We start from the raw sequence: 20,317 nt of genomic DNA on the forward strand, positions 1-20,317 counted from the left end.
GTGAGGTCATACCTACAATCGATGGTTTGGATAAGTTGAAATAAATCGCTAGGATCACGAATATCGTAATAATGATGGAAGTACATTGTGCTAGTTCATACATTAAGTTCATTTGTGATAAAAATAAAAAATCATTTTTAATTTGCTAGATTGTTCGTATGTTATAATTTGTTTAAATTGAATTAATATGAACAAGATTTTAGTAATTTTTTAAAATTCAATTGTTTGAAAAGAATATGTCATGTCATTATTTAAATAAAATTTTATTAATGAACACAGTGTTTTAGTAAATTTCATTTCTAAATAAGAAAATGTTTAAAATTTGGATTTTATCATAAGCCAACATAATTTCAAATATTACCTCCACATTTTGTTCCCTTAAAAAAAAATAAAAAGAAATCTATTATTCAATACACATATTCAAACAATTTAAAATAACAAATGTAGAATAAACAGTAATAACATTGATGACCCACAACAAATTAATAAATATAACGTCCAATTAATTTCATTCTGTAAACCAATTCACCATCGTATTAACTATTTAGTTTTAGCCATTAAATATATAAAAAAAACACACACACACACAATACATTGAATTCCAACTAATTATAAACCTTCCATCTAAATTCTGCAGAAAATAAAATTTAAAATCTTACCAAGCAAATTAAGAAATTTGTTACCATTCGATTAGTTAGTTACCTAAACGGCAACAATACAAAATCCCTACAACATTGATTTAAATTCAAAATTCAAAATTTTCACTTCAATATAAATATATATATCACTTTTGCATATTGTGTCACTTCAGCATTTCTTGCAGCTACTATTGCATCTTATTAATCAATCAAATATACATACATACTCTTGTTCCATATTATATATAAATTCTTCAATATATTTATATTTATATTTATAAAATCAAAGAAAAGTATGGAAAAATTAAGGGCAGAAGTTGAACCATTTATACCGGCAGCAGTAGCGAACCAAAGATTTGTAGCACAGAGTGAACAAGAGAGGCCATCCTTCTCCGATGACTCCAATTTCACTTGGAAAGAAATATTCCAATATTTTACTAGGTAATGTAACTCAACAAATTAATTTTACTATCACATACATTAGTGCAAAATTCAAGCTAAGATTTATTTAATTTTTTTAGTCTTCAAACAATTTTTTTTAATATATATATAATATAACTATGTTAATTTTTCCTTCAAAAATATTAAGATTATCAAAATACAAGATATATATAATGGAACCCTAGTTATGTTTTATAATCATGTCATCTTTTGATGGTGTGCAGTGAATATGGAGACGAGTGTGTAGAGTATGTGTACGTGTACCGGAAAAGGAGTGGGGGTGCTGACTTTGGGAAGATAATATTCAAGACACAAGATACGGTCGAAACAATAATCATGTCGGATAGGCTCTGATACCATGTCGGATGCTAATGACCATCTCACGTAAAAGTTCGAATTATTAGAAAAACTAAGCCATTAGTTATATATCCGCAAACGGGAGTTCCCCAACAAATCAGAAGAATATATGGCTCAAGAAATATATTCCTCCCCACCAACGCCACTCTTAACAACAACAATAATAACAACTGATAATCTTTCCTTGTATCGAACTATCTATAAATCTATCTATGTATATCTTTAATATTATTGTTGTAGTAGAAGCAATACAAATGATAAGTTCGATGTGTTTGTATAGCTATGATGAATGATGTTATTAAAATGAAGCATGTATTGCATTATATATGTCTTTCTTTGTTTGTTATTTGGATTTTGAATTTAGATTTTTGAATAATTGTTTGATACGATGCTTTGAATATAAATTTTATTTTTAAATAATATAAAAAATAAAAAATTATTATTTGGTTTGACACTTTAAAAAAAAAAATAGTAAAAATCTTTTAAAAACCCACAAGAAAACATGGTCTATAACTTTATTTAGATAAGAGACTTTAGGGAGATTTAGAAATTTTGAGAATAGTAAAAAATATTATTTGTTGTAATATCTTGTAAGAAAATAAAAAAAAAAACATTTGATTTGAAATTTTTAAAAAAAATAAAAATAATGCCCAACACCCCAAAGTGTTGTCGAAACAAAGTCTAGGTACTGTGTGTGCAAGAAATGTGTAATATAAGACATGTCATGCTAATGAACATGTTTAGAGAAGATTTGAGGCATGAAAAAAGATTTGGGGTCATTAGGTGCGACTGTTCCTCCTCGACCATCATCCTTCTGCAGCGATGGTCGTACTTCGGGCACATTTATTCTTGAGGAACGATTGACAAAGATGGAGTGTGAGTTGGGTGAGTTGAGGACAGATCTTGCCGTGGGACGTAGTTAATGGGAAGTGATGCAACAACGTGTCACAAATATGGAGAACCAACAACGAGCCATATACGATTTGAACTTGACCATTATGGAGCAATTACGACGTATGGGAGCACCATCCATTCATAGGTCTGAATCCGATTCAGATGGTGGTAGTGCTCCGATATCATGATATTTTATCATTACAAGTATTTTAGTTACGACCTTAGTTGTTTTGGTATGATATTATGGTAACTTGAATTAGATTTATACATTTTTCTGATATGTGCTACTTGCGGTACTCATACTAAATACATTGTGTTTTTGGTATATTGATAGTGTTTAAATTTGAAAATTTTATATGATTTCAACTAGTTCTTGTATCTTTGAGAAGATATATTAATCGAATCATTAAATTTATTAAATTTGAAAATTTGAATTAATATTTTTGAGATAGATATTGAAAAACAAAATTGACGAGAAATAAGCAAAAGAAATTGTAAAAATTGCGATGGAATTAGCAATAGTTATATTCTCTCACAATTTGCTATTCTATTTGCGTTGCAAAAACTTGCAACAGAATTAGCAATATTTATATTCTCTCGGAATTTGCTATTCTATTTGCAACGGATCTTACAACATATATATTCTTTTTTAAAATGCGTTGCAAAAACTTGCAACAGAATTAGCAATAGTTATATTGTCTCGCAATTTGCGTTGCAAAAACTTGCAACAGAATTAGCCACTGTAGTAAAATTCCGTAACAAAAAATTGCGATAGAAATGACTGTCACTAATTCTATTGCAATTCTCTGCAACGGAAAATTGTAATTGTTACATTGGGTTACTACAATAATATTTACTACAACTTCCACTTGGTCGCAAATTCCGTTGTAATTAAAAGTTGCGACAAAAATTTTGTCAGTTGTGACGGAATTTTTCCGTAGTAATTTGTAATTTTTTTTTTGTAGCGTTAAAAACACAAAAGTTAATAAATATTGTACTTTAATTGTAGTTGATAGTATTTTTTTGTTATATATAAATGATTTTATCATTACGGTTTAATTTGATATAATAATATTTATCTAAATGAGTATAAATTTATGAGAATTTGTAATATATAATGAAATTCACATGTACTGATGTGACACCCTGTCCCGCAACTCACGCAAAACTGGGTATATCATGATTGTAAACTGACCCTACAAGTCAACACGAGTCATTTTCACTCATGCACATTGTTAGAGACTTTCCAGGAGTCATCCATTCTTAAATTACTCTAAGAAAAACACGTGTAACTCTAAATTTTTTCAGTAGAATTTCTGAAGAAAAATGTGTGCATTGTTGACATGAGTAATATATTCAATCTAATTAACCTCTATTCAACTTTGGATTGCTTAATACCGGCTAATCCATACACGGGAGTTGGCCAAGCAACAGCCCAACTGTGAAGTATCACTAACTAAAAGTAAAATGAATATTTTATGTCTAGACGATTAAAAATAACAATAAAATTAGATTTCGAGTGGATGAAGTAGTATAATTCAACAAATACTATGACTTTGGTTTTGGTTTGATTTTGCGTTTTTATTTTTTATTTATATTTTTATAATTTGATTTAAATAATGTTTTATAAGAAAATAATTTATTTTTATTGAAAATTATATTTACTGAATAATACTTCCTTCGTCGCATCAACTGAAAGGAGTGCCGAGAGGACTGCAGCTGCTGGAGGATGGGGAGAATCCGGCGTCCTCGGTCGCCGGGAAATTTCTTCAGTAACCCAATTGTGAATTTCGTTTTATTTATTTATTTATTTTTGGAAGTATTTAAAAAAATTGCTTCGGAAAATTCGAAATAAAAAAAAAAATGGTCACGAAAATTTGGAAATAATTAGGAATATTAACTCATGTGCCTGTGATGCCATGCAACTTTAGATTTGGTGTCGAAAATTCTAAGACTATTTTAATAGCGTCGAAATTTCCGAGACCGCAAAAAAGAAGATGAATTTTACTCTTCGGACACCATTCCAAAGCAAACTATGAGATCTTAAAAAAATGGTCACGGATCTAGTTCAAATTTTGAGACCATTTTCCAGAGCCAAATTAATATTTTTTTATAGTAAATTATTTTTTAATCTATTATAAAATCTCAAAATATTATTTTAAAGTGGGACTAGTAAATTATTTTTTAATCTATTATAAAATCTCAAAATATTATTTTAAAGTGGGACTGAGAGAATAATATTTATTATTTGAAATAAAAAATGAAAAAAAAAACTATGACTCTATTTACTACTTTTACTGCTCAATTTTTACGTAAAAAAAAAATCTCAATTTTCTTACAATGCCGTTCTTCGCATGCAATAATCATGAAGCTAACGGAATTATCAGGCGACCGCTTGGAAGGCTGCAAATACAGTAGTGTTTGGTTGCTCCTTGTCTGCTTCTTCTTCCCCAATGCTCTTTTTCTATTAATGGTAACAAACAGCCAAACACGCCCTTAACAAACCCTCCTATAAATACCCCCAAACCCTAAAAATCGCTCCATCACTAATCCACCCAACAATTAAAATCGATCAAATTAATCATGGAAGCTCAATATCGTCGTGTTATTGCAGCAGCGGTCATCCTCGCCGCCGCGATTCTCGCCGTCTCCTCCGTATCGGAGGCGGCGGTGAACTGCGGCCGGGTGGACCTCGCTTTGGCGCCTTGCCTGAATTACCTCCGGGGGCGCGGCGGGAACTACCCATCGAAGCCGTGCTGCGACGGCGTTAGGGCGGTGAAGGGAATGGTTGGGTCGCCGGCCGACCGGAGAGCCGCCTGCAACTGCGTGAAGGCCGCCGCGAACCGCTACGCTGACCTGAAGGACGCGGCGGCGCAGAGCCTCGCCGGAAAGTGTGGGGTCCAGCTCAGCATCCCCGTCTCCCGCTATGTTGACTGTAACAAGTAAGCTATTTTTTTTATTAATTAATTAATTAAAAAAAATTAATAAAAATATATTTGCTATTTCTTTTTATTTACGATTGTCCCTTTTGATATTGCATTTCATTTATATTTTATATTCTCTCAATCGTTCAAATAACTATTTTTTTTTATATAAAAAAATATACTCTTTTTGTCCGACTTTAAAAGTCTTATTTACTTTTTGATATTTAATATTAAAAATATCGTTATATTTATATTTATATAAGTTTTTGCACAAATATCATTATAATAGTATTATAAGATACTAATAGAAGTATTTTTGTCATTTTTTTTTTTAATTTATATACGTTTTCATATAGTAATAATTAATATTCAAATATCAATAGGTAAAAATTAAATGGAATCCTTAAGACTGGAGGAAGATAGTACAGTTTTTCTTATACTTTTTATTATAATAATCCAAAAAATAATTATTACTTATTTTTATTAAAATTTATGGTCGATTATTTTAACACAATTGGATAATGGTCTTCGCTCTTGATCCAAAAAACCCAAAATTTAGATTTTAAACTCAAATATTATATTTAATCATCATCCTATCTATAATAAAAAATAAAAAATAAAAAAAACAATAAAATTATAGTCAATAAAATTGGAAAAAAAAAAAAGGCTCACCCATATTCTTCATATTTTCAATAATTAATCAATAAACTAATTCCAACTTATTTAATCGGATGATTTTGTATTTAACAAAATATTTGCATATTTTATTATGGCACAATTGTGAAGTAATATAATTATGGTATCGACTAAGGCACAAACCAATTAATACTATAATGATATGTTTCATCCAGGACATGAAAAATAAATAAACAATATATATTTTCATTTTACATAGTACATAATTGTACTACGTGAATTATTTGGGTGTGTTTACTTGTCAGAATTTACACCTAATTTTACTATTCAAACCTTTTTTTTTTCTAAAAAAATATCAAATCAAACACCCAATTTTTATTTATTTTATTACATAAAAATCTAAGTTTACATTCAAAACATCACATCAATATATATGTATATCACATCAAACAACTATTTCAATTTAAAATTTTACTATTCAAATTAAAACCCAAAACTAAAACCTCACAAGTAAACACACCCATTGTGATCTGCTATCACCTTATATGATTCATTTATATTATACTAATACGAACCTAGTGCTGTCGATAAATGTAATTATATTTTATATTTCCATCAATATATTGATGAATAATTTGTGGTAAATTATACAACACTCTCTTGTATTTTAGTAAAAATGTCCAAAATACTTCGTATTTTATTTATTGCGTGAAATTAATTTGTGTAATATAAAATTTGCACGAAACACACTCTTTGTCCAAAATTGATGTTTTATTCTAAATAAAGACCTAAATTACACAAGTTCTATACAAATAAACAAACGTAAAATATTTTAAATAATTTGGTTGAATAAAATAAATAAATAAATAAATATTTGATCAATCATTAATTTTTATAGTTTTTTATAAGTCAGATAATAATTTGTCTTAAAAAACTATAAAACGAAGAATTAATCAATTATTTATTTATTTATTTTATTCAAAAAAGTTATTTAAAATATTTTTTATTTTTTATTTGTATAAAATATACATAATTTAGGTCTTTATTTAAAATCAAACATCGGGGCTGGACAAAGAGGGTGTTTCGTGCAAACTTTATAATAATACAAAGGGTTTTCATACGTAAACACAGGGTATTATATGCATTTTTACTAAAAACACACAATGAAGTGTTATATAATTTACCCAAATAATTTGATTATTTACACAATTAACCGCCTCCAATTATGATATATATATATATATACTTTTAAAAAAATTATTTAATTTTGATTGTAATTTGTTTTTGCTTCTCTCTATGTATACACATAGATGCATGCATGTATGCTAATTTGGGTATTTCAAATTATTTGCAGGCTTAAGTGAGAATTGATGACGTGGAGGAAATCAATAAAGTTGATTGGATAATTGATAACATTTGTGGAAAAATTAGGGTTTTCTGCAAATTGTAATCTATTAATAAAAATTAATAATGTGTTGGGACATGGTAAGCAGTGACACAATCAGGGCCAAATACGTGTCAAAATTTTTATTAGTCAATAAATAAATAAAATAAAATCAAAATAATAAAATAATTCTAACTTCAACAAAAGTTAACATCATAAACTAGAATTATTAAGAGGACAATTTATGTCTTCCATGTCCATACTCTGAAATCCTCATCGTTTTTAATTTTTACAAAAATTTCCTTCTTAATGTAACATATCAAACAATCTATCAAAAATTTGTCTCCTATTTTGTTGCACAAGTTATTTTTTGTAAATTTCATCGTGGGAAAGGATCTTTCAACTGTAGTTGTCGTAACGGGTAAAATCAATGTCAACTCAATAAGTCGATACACTAACCTATAAGTTGTGTGTCATTCCATAGCCACTATTTTTTTTTTTTTTTGTTAAATCTCCAATATTTTCCAATCCCAAGAAAAGTTAAGATGATTTAACAAATATAATGAACAACTTGAAGTGTTCTTCAAATTCACATTTTTCACTTGAATTGAAATCATCCTGATATAATTCAGTAAAATGAAGTAGTCGCTTTTGATCAAAATTTGAAAATGATTCTTGAGGGCTTAAGCATGCTATGCACATAAGCAACTCCAAATTTAACTAGCTCCAAACAAATATCAATATAAAAATAGTGATGATAGGTATTTTTGTGACCATCATATAAACGAGCGCAACCCTCGTGTTTAGTTGCCATCGTATCTTCCCTCTTTTAATTCGGTCCTGCTGAACATCTTTCATATTCGACACACCAATATTATATTTCGAAGAGAATGCAGTGACTTTTTCAAGCAACTATTCCCAATCATGATTGTTCTTATAATTATTGAAGTCATTCTTTTCACCTTTAACAAAAACTAAAATATTTCCTATGTTTTGATTCTTATTTAAAATTCTTTGATAATATATTTATTTTTTTACAGCAATTGCATTATTAAATAAGCAATTAATACAAAATCAAATGTTACTATTTTCTCAACCAAACTCAAAGCAGTGGATTTACTTTTAAGATCAACTCCATCATCGAATATAACTTCAAGCACCTCAGTCACTGCATTCTACATATCTAAAACTCTTAAAAAATTGTTTTTAATGAGAACTCCAATGAGTATCGCTAGGTCAAACTGGAGTTTTTTGTTGATTTTTCTCATTCCTCGTACTAATGTCACCACATTTTATATTCTCAACAAGATTTTCATAGTGTCTTTGTAAAAGATCGTCTTTTCTTTTACATGGTGCCCCAACTACATTCAGAATCATCACAAGATAATCGAAAAAACTAACAACTATCCTATTATTCTTTAAAGATGTCACAATCACTAATTGAAGTCGGTGAGCAAAATAATGAACATAGTGTGTTTGTTTATTTTCATCCAAATTTTTACTTTAAACCATTAATTCCACTCATATTAGAGGCTCTATCATAACATTGACCTCTTAGACGACCAAAGTGCATGCTTCGCAAAAAAAATCATCAATTACATTTTTAGTGACGGTGCAGAAGTATCAGCGACATGCATCATTCCAAAAAATCTCTCTATCACCTCTCCACGATTATTAACAAATCTCAAAACTATAGACATTTGCTCTTTTATTGAACTATCTCGAGCTTCATCAATCAAAAGTGAAAATTTATTTGCTACAAATCTCATTAACAATAGCTTGTCTTACCCTCTTGCACAAGCATTAGTAATTTCCTTTTGAATTTTGAGAGAGGTTAATTGACTATTTTCCTTGAGTATTTTGGTTCATCAATGCATTTATTTGCAGATGTCGATAGCATTTCCATTTCAAAAGCTCAATAAAATTACCTACAAATAAGGTAGACATTATAAATATATAATGTAGTAAATAATATTAATAATTTATAAATAAAATAATAATTAATTACCGAGTGCAATGAACTAGCTTATTCATCGGATTCTCAAAAATCCAAACCTCCCCCTAAAAGAAATCGAACCACATCCACTATTGTTGCTATTCTATCTCGATAATCAATCTCATATTTTTTACATTGATATGAGAGCATATAATCAATATTTTGTGCTTAATTTTTAAACCCAGCATATAGGACTTTTGCATAACAATGCATACTACTTTGATCTCCTTCATGTTCACGAAATTTCTCTTTAGCTTTTTATTCCCACCAATGAAATTCTTCGAACTGCTGATTTCAGAATGATCTCATTAACCCTCGGAAGTTAGTTTGTGGATAAATAAATTTATATAGTTGGCAAGGACGTTTTGTCAAATAACGTCTTCCTAATTCTTCTCTCATATTAACCGGATAACTCTCAATTGTTTTTGAAATCCAAGATCCCCAATTATGTCATCATTGGACAATTCAACTCCCGTTGAAAATTTAATTTTGTCTTCGACATTATCGACCACATTATCAACTGGAGCACTTATATTATTAGATGGAGAAGATACAGTCTTCAATTGTTTAGAAATTGATGTAAAAAATGGTTCCATAACAATTTTTCATTTTTTTTTAATAACCTACCCTTAAAATATAATAATTTCAAATATTGAAATAATAAAACATAAATACAACAAATAAATAAATATATGCAGTAATAAAAATTAGCCTATTTTTAAGAAATAAAAGAATTAGGTCCACTTTCAAGACATAAAATAAAGTCTAATTTTCAAACAAAGAGCAAATTTCAAGAATAACTCATAAATCATAATATTGACCTCAATTTTGAAATAAAACCTACATTTTCAAATTCTAATCTTAGTCAAATGATAAAAAATTCAAGAATCTGACATTGAGTTTTTTTTTCTCTATTGAGTATCCAACTATGCCTTATTCGATTTCTCTTAATGCAATAAGTTAACAACTGATAGATGAAAAAAACAAAAATAAAAAAGAACAACTGCATTGAAATAGAAAAATAAAAATGAAAATTAGAGAATAGGAAAAAGAAAGAAAGAAATGCCACCAGCCGGTGAGTTAAATTACGTTAAAATAATTTTTTGTTTTTACTTTTACTTTTATTTTTTATAATATATTTATAATTAAAATGTATTATATATTATATTATAAAAATAATCAAATGGAATTATAGTTGACTGTTTGCTGAATTGGATTGACGGCAAATATCATATTTATAAAATTTTATTTTATTTTTTACATTAGAAAATAAAATTGGGATCAATTGATCCCAAGCCGGTCCGTCCATGATAAATAGTACGGAGGGAGTACTAGTTGACTCCAAGCCCGAGGTAAAAAATGTAAGGTATGTTTATCAGTGTGTTTTAGTTTTTTGTTTGGATTTTTTTAACAGTAAAAAGTTGAATTTGAATAGTTATTTGATGCTATATAAATAAAAGTTGACTTGATATTTTTGAATATAAAATAAATATATAGTATAATATAAAAAAATAATTATTTAACTTGATATTTTTGAAAAAAAAATTAAATAGTATAAATATATAATAAGCCCACAAAAGAACACGTCAGTAGAATTTATGAAAAGAAACACAATTTTAAAAATACTATGATATAATACAAAGGTAATAACATTTTTATAAATTGAAAGAATATTTGTAACGTTAGCTAGATACTAGCTATAAAAATAAAGTAAAATTTTGCATTAAATATCAAAATTTGAAAGAATATATCAAATTTAACAAAAATTTTTGATTTATTAAAAAGAATAAATAAATGCCTACTACGCAAACCCCATCAAGGCATCAACGCCGTTCCACCGCCGCTCATCTTCTATACTCTCCTTTTATTTCCGTTTTTTTCTTCTACATCTTCTTCGATTTTCTTGTTCTCCTTCTCCTTCATCTCTCCAGTTTCCTTCGTTTATCCCTTTCTTTCTTCTCCCCGGCTGGTTTGATTCAACTATTTTTCTCCTTCTCCTTCTTTCTTCCTTTTTTTCTTTTGCCGAAGGAGACGCTTCCGCCGGTGGTCGCCTTCGCCTTCTACAGTGACTCTACAGAAAAAACCCCAGCGCGAGACCTACAATCAAACACGGATATGTTTTCAGGTTTTTTATTATGTTTACTGGTGGGTTATCCGATGATCCTAAACATAAATGGGTTGACTTCCTGAACTGAAATGGTTTGTGCCCTGATTGGGTTCGGGATTTTGGGTTGAAATTTTGAACGTGTTCGGTTTGTATATTTTATGTTTTACCTTCAGTACAAAAACACGAATCGACACCCATGCTTTGAACTATTATTATCGTTTTTTGTAAAATTATGTTTCATGAAGAAAAGATTGTAAGAAGAATAAAACTGAATTGGCATAGCCTACAACACGATAACTATGACTCGAAGAATATTATTAATTATTTTGAGTTATGTATACTTGTATGTGATTATGTTATAAATAAAGAATTGGGAAAATAACGCAAAACATTTTCAAATCATATAGCTGAAGACTGAAGCTGAACTTGGAATTATAGCTGAAGACAGTTTTCTTCTCCTTTGAAGTAGCTTTCTTTCGCCAGTTGAAGAACATCTACGCACAATGAACAGGTATTGAGTTTTTTTGGCTTGGTGGTTAATTGGTTATGTTAATGCTGTATTTTTATTTTTTATTTATTTGGGTTTTCAGTGGTTTTTATCTTCTTGAATATGTTCTCTTTTTGTTGTTTGGAGTTGTATTGAGCTATTAATTTTTCTGAAATTTGGTGTTACTATAATCACTTTGATTTCCTTCTGTTGGAGTTAGTTTGCATGAAGTGTGCGTGATTCAGCTTGAGTAGTTTCTACAGGGGCAGTGATTCGGCTTGAGTAGTTTCTACAGGGGCATTGATAATGAGGCAATGGGCAATTTAATGGTTCTTGCAATAAAGCAGAAGGGAGGAATTTCTGTTGCTATACATTCAGTGGAATAACTTTTTGGGTTTTTGGGAAATGCATCTTAATGCATAGAGTAGGATGAATTAGCATGCTTTAGCCTTTAGCTGCAGGATAAGTATTGTGATTTTCTCGAAGGAATTTTCCTTCGTGAGGAGTATTTTTCTTTTTCCTTTTATTTATTCTTAGTATGAGAAAACTAATTGCCATCAAGATATCTGGTTATCTTACTTTTGTTTCTTTTATCTGCTTCAGCAATACTATTGTTTCTATTACCACTGGATATGATTTTTCAAGTGATTATCGAGCTTATTATTACTAATATTTTCAGTATGTTCAAAACTATGCAAATTTTGGAGTTGGAGGCTCTTTACCGGTTTCCCTTTTTGTTTTGACAAGGATAACTTCAAGAAGAGTGGCTTCCAATATCCACTCCTTGAAATTGGCACAGAGGACATTGTGTAGTGATGCTGGTGCTGTGCCTGGCGCAATCAATAGTCAGGTAACTAATGTAACAATTTTATTATATGTGCACTGTTTTTGAGATCCCTTTCTATTGAATTGATGTAGAGTTGTATTCTTAAATGATGTAGAGTTGTATTCCCTTTCATCCCTTTAATGTGCATCTTACCATTCTTTAAGCAATATATTGAAATTTACTCTTAAATGTTGTAACAACAAGCATGAGCGTGAGGATGGGAATGTTCCTGTCCATGATGTTGCTATTGTTGGAGGTGGCATGGTTGGCATGGCTCTAGCTTGCTCTCTAGGTAATTTTTTTTTTTCCTAAATGTATTTTTCCCCTACAGATTTCATTAAATTGTTTCCATTATTTTGATCTTAAGTTCTGAGATTTTTCTGTGTAGCTTTCCGGAGCCATCTAAGTTTGGTTGACCAGAGTTTGTGTTTACTATTGAAGCAATTAATGCATTCCAGTCCACTGAATCTGCCGATTTTACCCTATACAATTTCTTGGATATGCTTTGTTGGTTTTGGTGAAAGAAGCATATATTATCATAGATATATAAGATATATCATCATGTATTTGAGTAGGAACTCAATGGCACTAAGTTGTTATCTGTGCTTATATAACGTTCACCTGAAGAATTTGTATCATAATTGATTTTACTCCATGCTGTTGATGAATATGTGCTCGGTAATTAAATACAGATGAATTAGAACAAATGATTTGTTCTGTTTTTGAGTTTTTATGCAGGCCATTTTTGTGAAAAGTGAAAACTGGTTCAAAATTCATGCTTAATTTTTACGAAAGAATATGAACTTTTCTGCTCACATGGCTTGAATAATACAAAGTTCCACATTAATTCCTTTCAGCAAGCATGCCATTGACAAACCAACTAAATGTTGCCATCATTGATAGCAATCCTGCATTGCTCAGAGTTGATGCTATTAGTAAAGAGGATCGTCCAGATCCAAGAGTTAGTACTGTCACACCAGCGTCTATAGCATTTTTCAAAGGTATTACCTTTAACATTGTCATTGGTTTATTGTTGGATAGACATTCCTGTTTTAAATTTACTTTATATGTGTATTTTCACTATTTTGAAATTCTATTCTAAATGAAGTAATATTCTTTACCATAGCATTAAAAAACATATGCAGTACAGAAAGTAATAAATAACTCTGTATCTTATTGCCGTAGATAAGATGTGAAGAATTTACAGGCCTTTTAGGAAAATCCTACTACCATGTGAAAGTATGTTGGATAATCTAGCTGAACATATGCCCTTGCTGCATGCACTCTCCAATATAAATGAAGAAATAATAAGGGAAATAGCCCACATCCCTTGAGTACCTTAGGTTCTTCAGATTAATAAGGAGGGCTGCTGCTATTGTATTTATTCTTCAATATACCTTAACCTTTCGCGTTCCATAATATGGTGTGTTTAAGCTCCACAGAAAAATTATATGATAAAATAAATGTCTGTAATATTAAAAAAAGTGATAATCATATAATTGATTAGTTACACAATCAAAATACTATATAATTAATCTACAACTATACCTTTATGAGAAACACAATATCAAATCGTTATCATAAAAACAAACAAACCCTAACTTGAAGTTGGAGATGGGAATGAACTATAAAGGAATACAGCTTCAAGAAGAAAGAAAAATCTAGATTAGGTCATTATTTTGTAAATTGATAATAAGAGAGAAGGGTATTTACTGGAATAATGGAAAAAGAAGTATACAGAGTAAAAACAAAAACTTAAACAAAATTGGCTTATTTCAAAACATGCTGAATTCCTGATCTCTAAACATGTAGAATTCTTTACAATAGGTCATTCACTTCCTAATTATTTGTCTTGAATCTTGTTGAGGACTAACATTATTATGATAAGGTGCATGTTTTTACCCGAGTTTGTTGATCTGCATTATCCCACTTCTTTCCCTGTATTCATTTATATAGACACTAACACAGCACAACTTGGTGTTTTCAACACCAATGCGCACATCATGGTAAGATTTTCTACGGATTTCTGTGTAAATTGTGTTGCAAGAATATTGAGATTTTGACTCCCTTGATTTTAGACTAAAAAGATTGATGGAAACATAATTGTGTTCATGCATTATTTGCTCTATCTATGCATCATTATACCTTTAGGTACAATATTTATACTTAAAATGATTAAAGTTATATGGAGCTGCATTGCTTTTTGACAGAAAATAAGCATCTTCACTGTGACTTGTGCACGTATAATTGTCCTTTCTTTCAGAGATGGGAGCCTGGAAACATGTTGAAAAGCAACGGCATGCTTATTTTGATAAGATGCAGGTAACAGTGAGATGAAGAAATGTTTTAATTCATGAAATGATTGTTTTGATGTACCTATCAGTGTTTTTATATTTCTTGTTCTGCTGCCTATTCTTGCAGTGATTTCATGATAGCAATATTCAGAAGCATTTAGGTTAGGCGGAGTCTATTCTAATCTTGATCTTGTGGAGAATCATGTTTAATTTATTTATTATATTTCAATTTTTATCATCATCCGTCAATTGACTTTGTTAAAGGTTTTCTCATCTTAAGTGAAAAGGGAAAAGATTGGGAGAATACCATCATGATAAATCATATTGGTGCACTAGGAATCTAGGAGAATTATAGAAAGCTAATGAGGGAGCCAATCTAGGAATTATTGAGTGTTAATCTATGAGATACTTATGGATGCATTAGAACAAACCCCTACAGTGTCAACCGGGAGAAGAGCGGACGTTGGGACTAGATCGATATCATTGAAGATGGTAGCCAACAACCTTTTGGTGATGATATAGGCATATTAAAGGTACGTTGAAAGGTGACACCTAAATTGGACATAGAAATGAATGGTCCAAAGCTTGATGGTGGGGTTGAAAGTCATATGTAGGGGTAGGCAAAATATTCGAATCGAACTGTTGAACCGACCCAATCCAAATTTTCGGTTAATCGAGCAAATTCGGTTCGAATACAAATACTATATATTTGATTTTTGTTTGTTTCGGTTTCAGTTTTTGATATATTTTTCGATTAACCGAATCGAACCAAATATATTTATTATATATAGAGTACAAAGGGAGGTCGTTAACTACAAAAAGAGCTAATTGATGATATAATTACGGATAATCAGGAAGGACAACAAAGGAACTGATGAGAAATTTAATCTAAGAATTAACGAGGAGTTAATCTAAGAGATAATTATAGAAGCTAATGAGGGAACGAGAACTAGGAACTAATAAGGGAGCTATGTAGGAGATAATGACGGAAGCTAACGAGAGAGCTAATATGTGAGATTGAGTATAAATTCTAACCTTCAGCATTTCTTTTGAATGGTTATGATCTCAAAAGTATTCAAATTGAAGAAAAATATCTTTTAAGCATTATTTTAAAGTTCCTTAGTTACCCTTTTGATTGTGAGCATTTTGAAGGAATATAAGACATAAAAATGATTGCTTAAGGAGAAAAAAGACTGTCATATATCATCGATTATACGAACCTCTATTTATCTGAACTCAGAAACCTTAGTTTTTCAGTTTTCTGTAGAAGTAAGCTACATGTCTTAATGCTTCATCTTACATAACCTTCTATGTTTTAGGCTTGCAGCAAATGTTTCCCCTTCTGGCTTACATGACTGTGATGCCCCTTTATCTTGCTCTGACAAGCCCGATAATTGCAAATTGCTCTATCATATTATTACGTTTCCTTCTGAACTTGATAGTAGTTCGATATTTGTTTTTCATGAATCATTAATGAAGTTACAGTTGAATATTATATGCTTTTTATCCTAGGTATGGGATTACACTGGTCTTGGATATACAAGGTATAATGCAAAAGACATCAACAAAGAAGTACTAGGGTACGAGCAATTTCTGCAGGTGTCATTGCTTCCATTATCAAACAGTGCTTTCTTGCCGATAATAGTTGTTTTGGATTTGAAATTTAGGTGTGTGGTGGAAAATAAAGTGCTTCACAGATCTCTGTTGGCATGCTTACAGGTAATGAAATACTCTTAAGACCATTCCTTTTATGTGTAGAGGAAGAAGCTAATTTTATCTTAGGTAATTGTTTCTGCACCATTGTCGAGTATTGTGAAATCCTTAGCATCATTAAATCTATCTTCAAGGACAAGGACTAATCTGTGTATATGACAACAGAAACAAGAAAAAAAAAGGATAAAACAGAACGAACTAGTTATTCTATTCTTTATTTATAATTTGACTGGAGCCTAGTTCACTACAAAGTAATGTTAAACCAGACAAGCATTGCAAAATCTGACGGAATAAAACAATGAACAATGCCTTTTAACAAAGTATATGCCCTAGAATGTTAATTCTAGTTTTAACGTCTCGCAATAAGAGCATCATTTGTTTTTTGTATGTTGATTTTTTAATATTAGTATTATATTGGTTTGTGGTAGAGAAAAAGACAAAAATGCCCCTATTAGTATAGTGGAGTACTTATTATATTAGACAGGTAGTACAATAATACGGTTGTTTTGAGATAAACAAAAATAAAAAATGTATTTTTTTTTTATGGGACTGAGGGAGTATTATTTATTGTAGCCCTAAATTAATGATACTTCATGCTTTCTTTCTGGAGAGATTTCGTTGAGTTCATAAATTTTGTTGATCTACCTGTTGGCCCTTGAAATACCTGCAGTTGTCCGTAATATTTGCTACAATGATTATTTCGAGGTGAAGAATTTTGTTTAGTATTTTCAGTTTTAGAAATATTTTCCTTGACAGGAGGCAACTTTCCAGAATACTATATACTCTTCGAGATTAAGCTCAATGATCTTACAACCAAGCTCTTCATCAAGTGCTCGTGGCTCTTTAGCGAAATTGGAACTGAGTGATGGGACTAACTTGTACGCCAAATTAGTTGTAAGTTTCAAATACACCTTATGCCATCCTATTTCCATTTAGGGTGTGTTTGTTTGGGGGTTTGGATTTTGGATTGGGATTTGAATAGTAAAATTTTTGAATTTGAATAGTTGTATGATGTGATATAAATAGGATTTGATGTGATGTTTTGAATGTAAAATTGATTTTTAGTATAATATAAAAAATGAAAAATAGGTGTTTGATTTGATGTTTTTGGGGGGAAAAAATTGGATGAATAGTGGAAATCCTCCAAAATCCTTCAAACAAACACACCCTTAAAACAACTTTAAAATCGGCCCTGTTTCATCCCTGTGATATTTTCTGTAGGTCGGATCAGATGGCTCGAAGTCACGTGTCAAGGAAATAGCCGGAATAAGCTCGACTGGATGGAAGTATCCTCAGAGTGCGATTATATGCACCGTACAGCACGATGAAGAAAGCCATTGCGCTTGGCAGCGATTTCTCCCCAACGGCCCAATCGCTCTGCTGCCAATCGGCGACAACTTCAGCAACATTGTCTGGACAATGAGCCCCGACGAATCTTTAACCCGGAAATCACTCTCCGAGGATGATTTCGTCAACGAAGTAAACCGTGCACTCGACGCTGGTTACGGCCCGCGCCCAAAATCTCAGACCACACCTGCCTTCCCATGGCTAGTCGGAAACAAAACACCGTCAGCCGACGAGCGCTTCGAAGTCCCACCGAAAATTAAAAAAATCGCCTCGGACAGAATGGTGTTTCCTCTATCTCTGAATCACGCTAACACGTATGTGTCGAGACGGGCTGCGCTTATCGGTGATGCTGCGCATACCGTTCATCCTCTGGCCGGTCAGGGCGTTAATCTCGGTTTTGGGGATGCGATGGCCCTCGGAAAGGTCATTGCCGAGGGCATTTCAGTCGGATCCGATATCGGCGAGGTATATTTTTGCTGCTATGTTGATAATATTCTTTCTTTTTCGATCATTCCTGAAGAAGGATCGATCGTTCGTATGAGCAGGTGGCGTTGCTGAGGCGATACGAAGCAGAAAGAAAGGCTGCGAACATGGCGATGATGGCGATCTTGGATGGGTTTCAGAAAGCTTATTCTGTGGATTTGGGGCCATTGAATGTTCTTCGAGGTGCTGCGTTTCAGGGAGCTCATTATATTTCACCATTGAAGAAATACATCATCTCCTTCGCCTCGGGTGAGCAGAAGCTACCACTTTTCTCAGCCTGAATCTGGTATTGAATCTGGTATTTACGACTACCGGGTTTGTCCTAATGAATTACTAAAAGCTTCTTATGTTTGCTCCATTTATCGAAAAATATAAACCCAACCCGGGTTGATGTCCAAATAGGGCCGACAAAAAAACAGACGGACAGATATAAATACACAAACACACTCACACACATACAAACATAAATATACACAAACACATACGCACATCGACACAGACACATATACCCATACACGCATAGATACACACAAACCCACGCACGGACACATCCACATACAAACACATACAGAGACTCACGGACACCCAAATGCCTCTTCACGCATAGATAAACACTCACAAAAACACACACACAGACTAATTCAAACTCACATACAAACACAAACACACCAACACATAGAAATAGACAGATACAGACTACAGACGAATATACACACATAGACATATGTAGACAACCAGTGAAACACAAATACAGACAGACTCACACACAGAAAACACACATAAACAAACACACAGACACACAAAGGGCCAAGACACTCTAAAGCACAAAGAAAAATCTCGTGATATTTAATAAAAAGGAAAACAAATGCAAAAATAAAAGCACTAACTGTATTTCCTATGTAACATATACGAAAAGCACTGATTTAATAATAAGGAAAAAAAGTAAAGAAATAAAAGGTACTAACTTTATTCCCTTAAAGCCAAAATCAAGATCGAAGGTTCAATCAAGGCTACAACCAGGACACTAAATTTAGGGGAGGACAACAATCTACTACACAAGGCCTGCATGATCAACAAATCCATCAACTAAATGCAAAGAAGTCTGGGGAGAATGAGGTAAGCTTTCGTGACTTGTTAAACACTATAATTTCTCAACAACAAACCATTCAGCAGGTGCAAACTTCGGTGAAAAATATGAAAATGCAAATTGGACAAATTGCTAGAGAAGCATCTTAAAGGCAGCAGGTGCTCTGCCAAGCATGTTAGATCCGAATCCTAAAGAGAATTGTAGAGCTATCATGTTGAACAAGGAAACATAATTATTGCCTTCAACGGAAGGCAATAATTATTTAGACTTCAGTAAAGAACAAGGAAACACAATTACTGAAGGCAATAAGTATATGTTGAACAAGGAATTTTTTCTAATTTAATAGAACATAACATTGAAATATTCATGGATGATTTTTCTGTTTTTGGTTGTGATTTCAATGCATGTTTACAGAATTTGAAAAAAGTACTTGTTAGATGTGAAGAAACAAATTTGGTGTTGAATTGGAAAAAATGTCACTTCATGGTGACAGAAGGTATTGTTTTGGAATACCAAGTTTCCGTCGATGGTATCTAGTTTGATCCGGCTAAGGTGCAGGTTGTGGAGAATTTATCCCCACCCAAGGATGTGAAAGGAGTTCGTAGTTTTCTTGGACATGACGGTTTCTATCGCCGTTTCATAAAGGATTTCTATCAAGTTGCTTTACCTTTATCAAAGCTTTTATGCGAAGATATGCAATTTA

The 20,317-nt window shown here is 31.5% G+C and overlaps 2 protein-coding genes across 4 annotated transcripts; both read left to right on the forward strand.

Annotated features, from left to right (window-relative positions):
• The first annotated feature begins 4,854 nt into the window (after positions 1-4,854).
• On the forward strand, positions 4,855-7,379 carry LOC127263244 (non-specific lipid-transfer protein 1-like). Its single transcript, XM_051292270.1, has 2 exons — positions 4,855-5,272; positions 7,245-7,379. The coding sequence occupies exons 1-2, from the start codon at positions 4,914-4,916 to the stop codon at positions 7,252-7,254; spliced, it is 369 nt and encodes a 122-aa protein (XP_051148227.1). The 5' UTR covers positions 4,855-4,913; the 3' UTR covers positions 7,255-7,379.
• A 3,698-nt stretch (positions 7,380-11,077) lies between these two features.
• Positions 11,078-18,926, forward strand: LOC127261752 (uncharacterized). 3 transcript variants are annotated; one of them, XM_051290132.1, is made up of 11 exons: positions 11,078-11,469; positions 11,785-11,888; positions 12,612-12,714; positions 12,895-12,982; positions 13,548-13,691; positions 14,954-15,012; positions 16,497-16,564; positions 16,652-16,703; positions 17,454-17,591; positions 17,919-18,509; positions 18,590-18,926. In XM_051290132.1, the coding sequence occupies exons 2-11, from the start codon at positions 11,881-11,883 to the stop codon at positions 18,806-18,808; spliced, it is 1,470 nt and encodes a 489-aa protein (XP_051146089.1). In that variant the 5' UTR covers positions 11,078-11,469; positions 11,785-11,880; the 3' UTR covers positions 18,809-18,926. The 3 variants fall into 3 exon arrangements, with proteins under 3 accessions (XP_051146089.1, XP_051146083.1, XP_051146073.1); XM_051290126.1 differs by having other exon boundaries at positions 11,078-11,415; XM_051290116.1 differs by having other exon boundaries at positions 11,078-11,395.
• The last annotated feature ends 1,391 nt before the right edge of the window (positions 18,927-20,317 follow it).

This window comes from Andrographis paniculata, unplaced genomic scaffold (genome assembly GCF_009805555.1).
Source record: "Andrographis paniculata isolate CXL003 unplaced genomic scaffold, ASM980555v1 Contig15END, whole genome shotgun sequence".
Taxonomy (NCBI): domain Eukaryota; kingdom Viridiplantae; phylum Streptophyta; class Magnoliopsida; order Lamiales; family Acanthaceae; genus Andrographis; species Andrographis paniculata.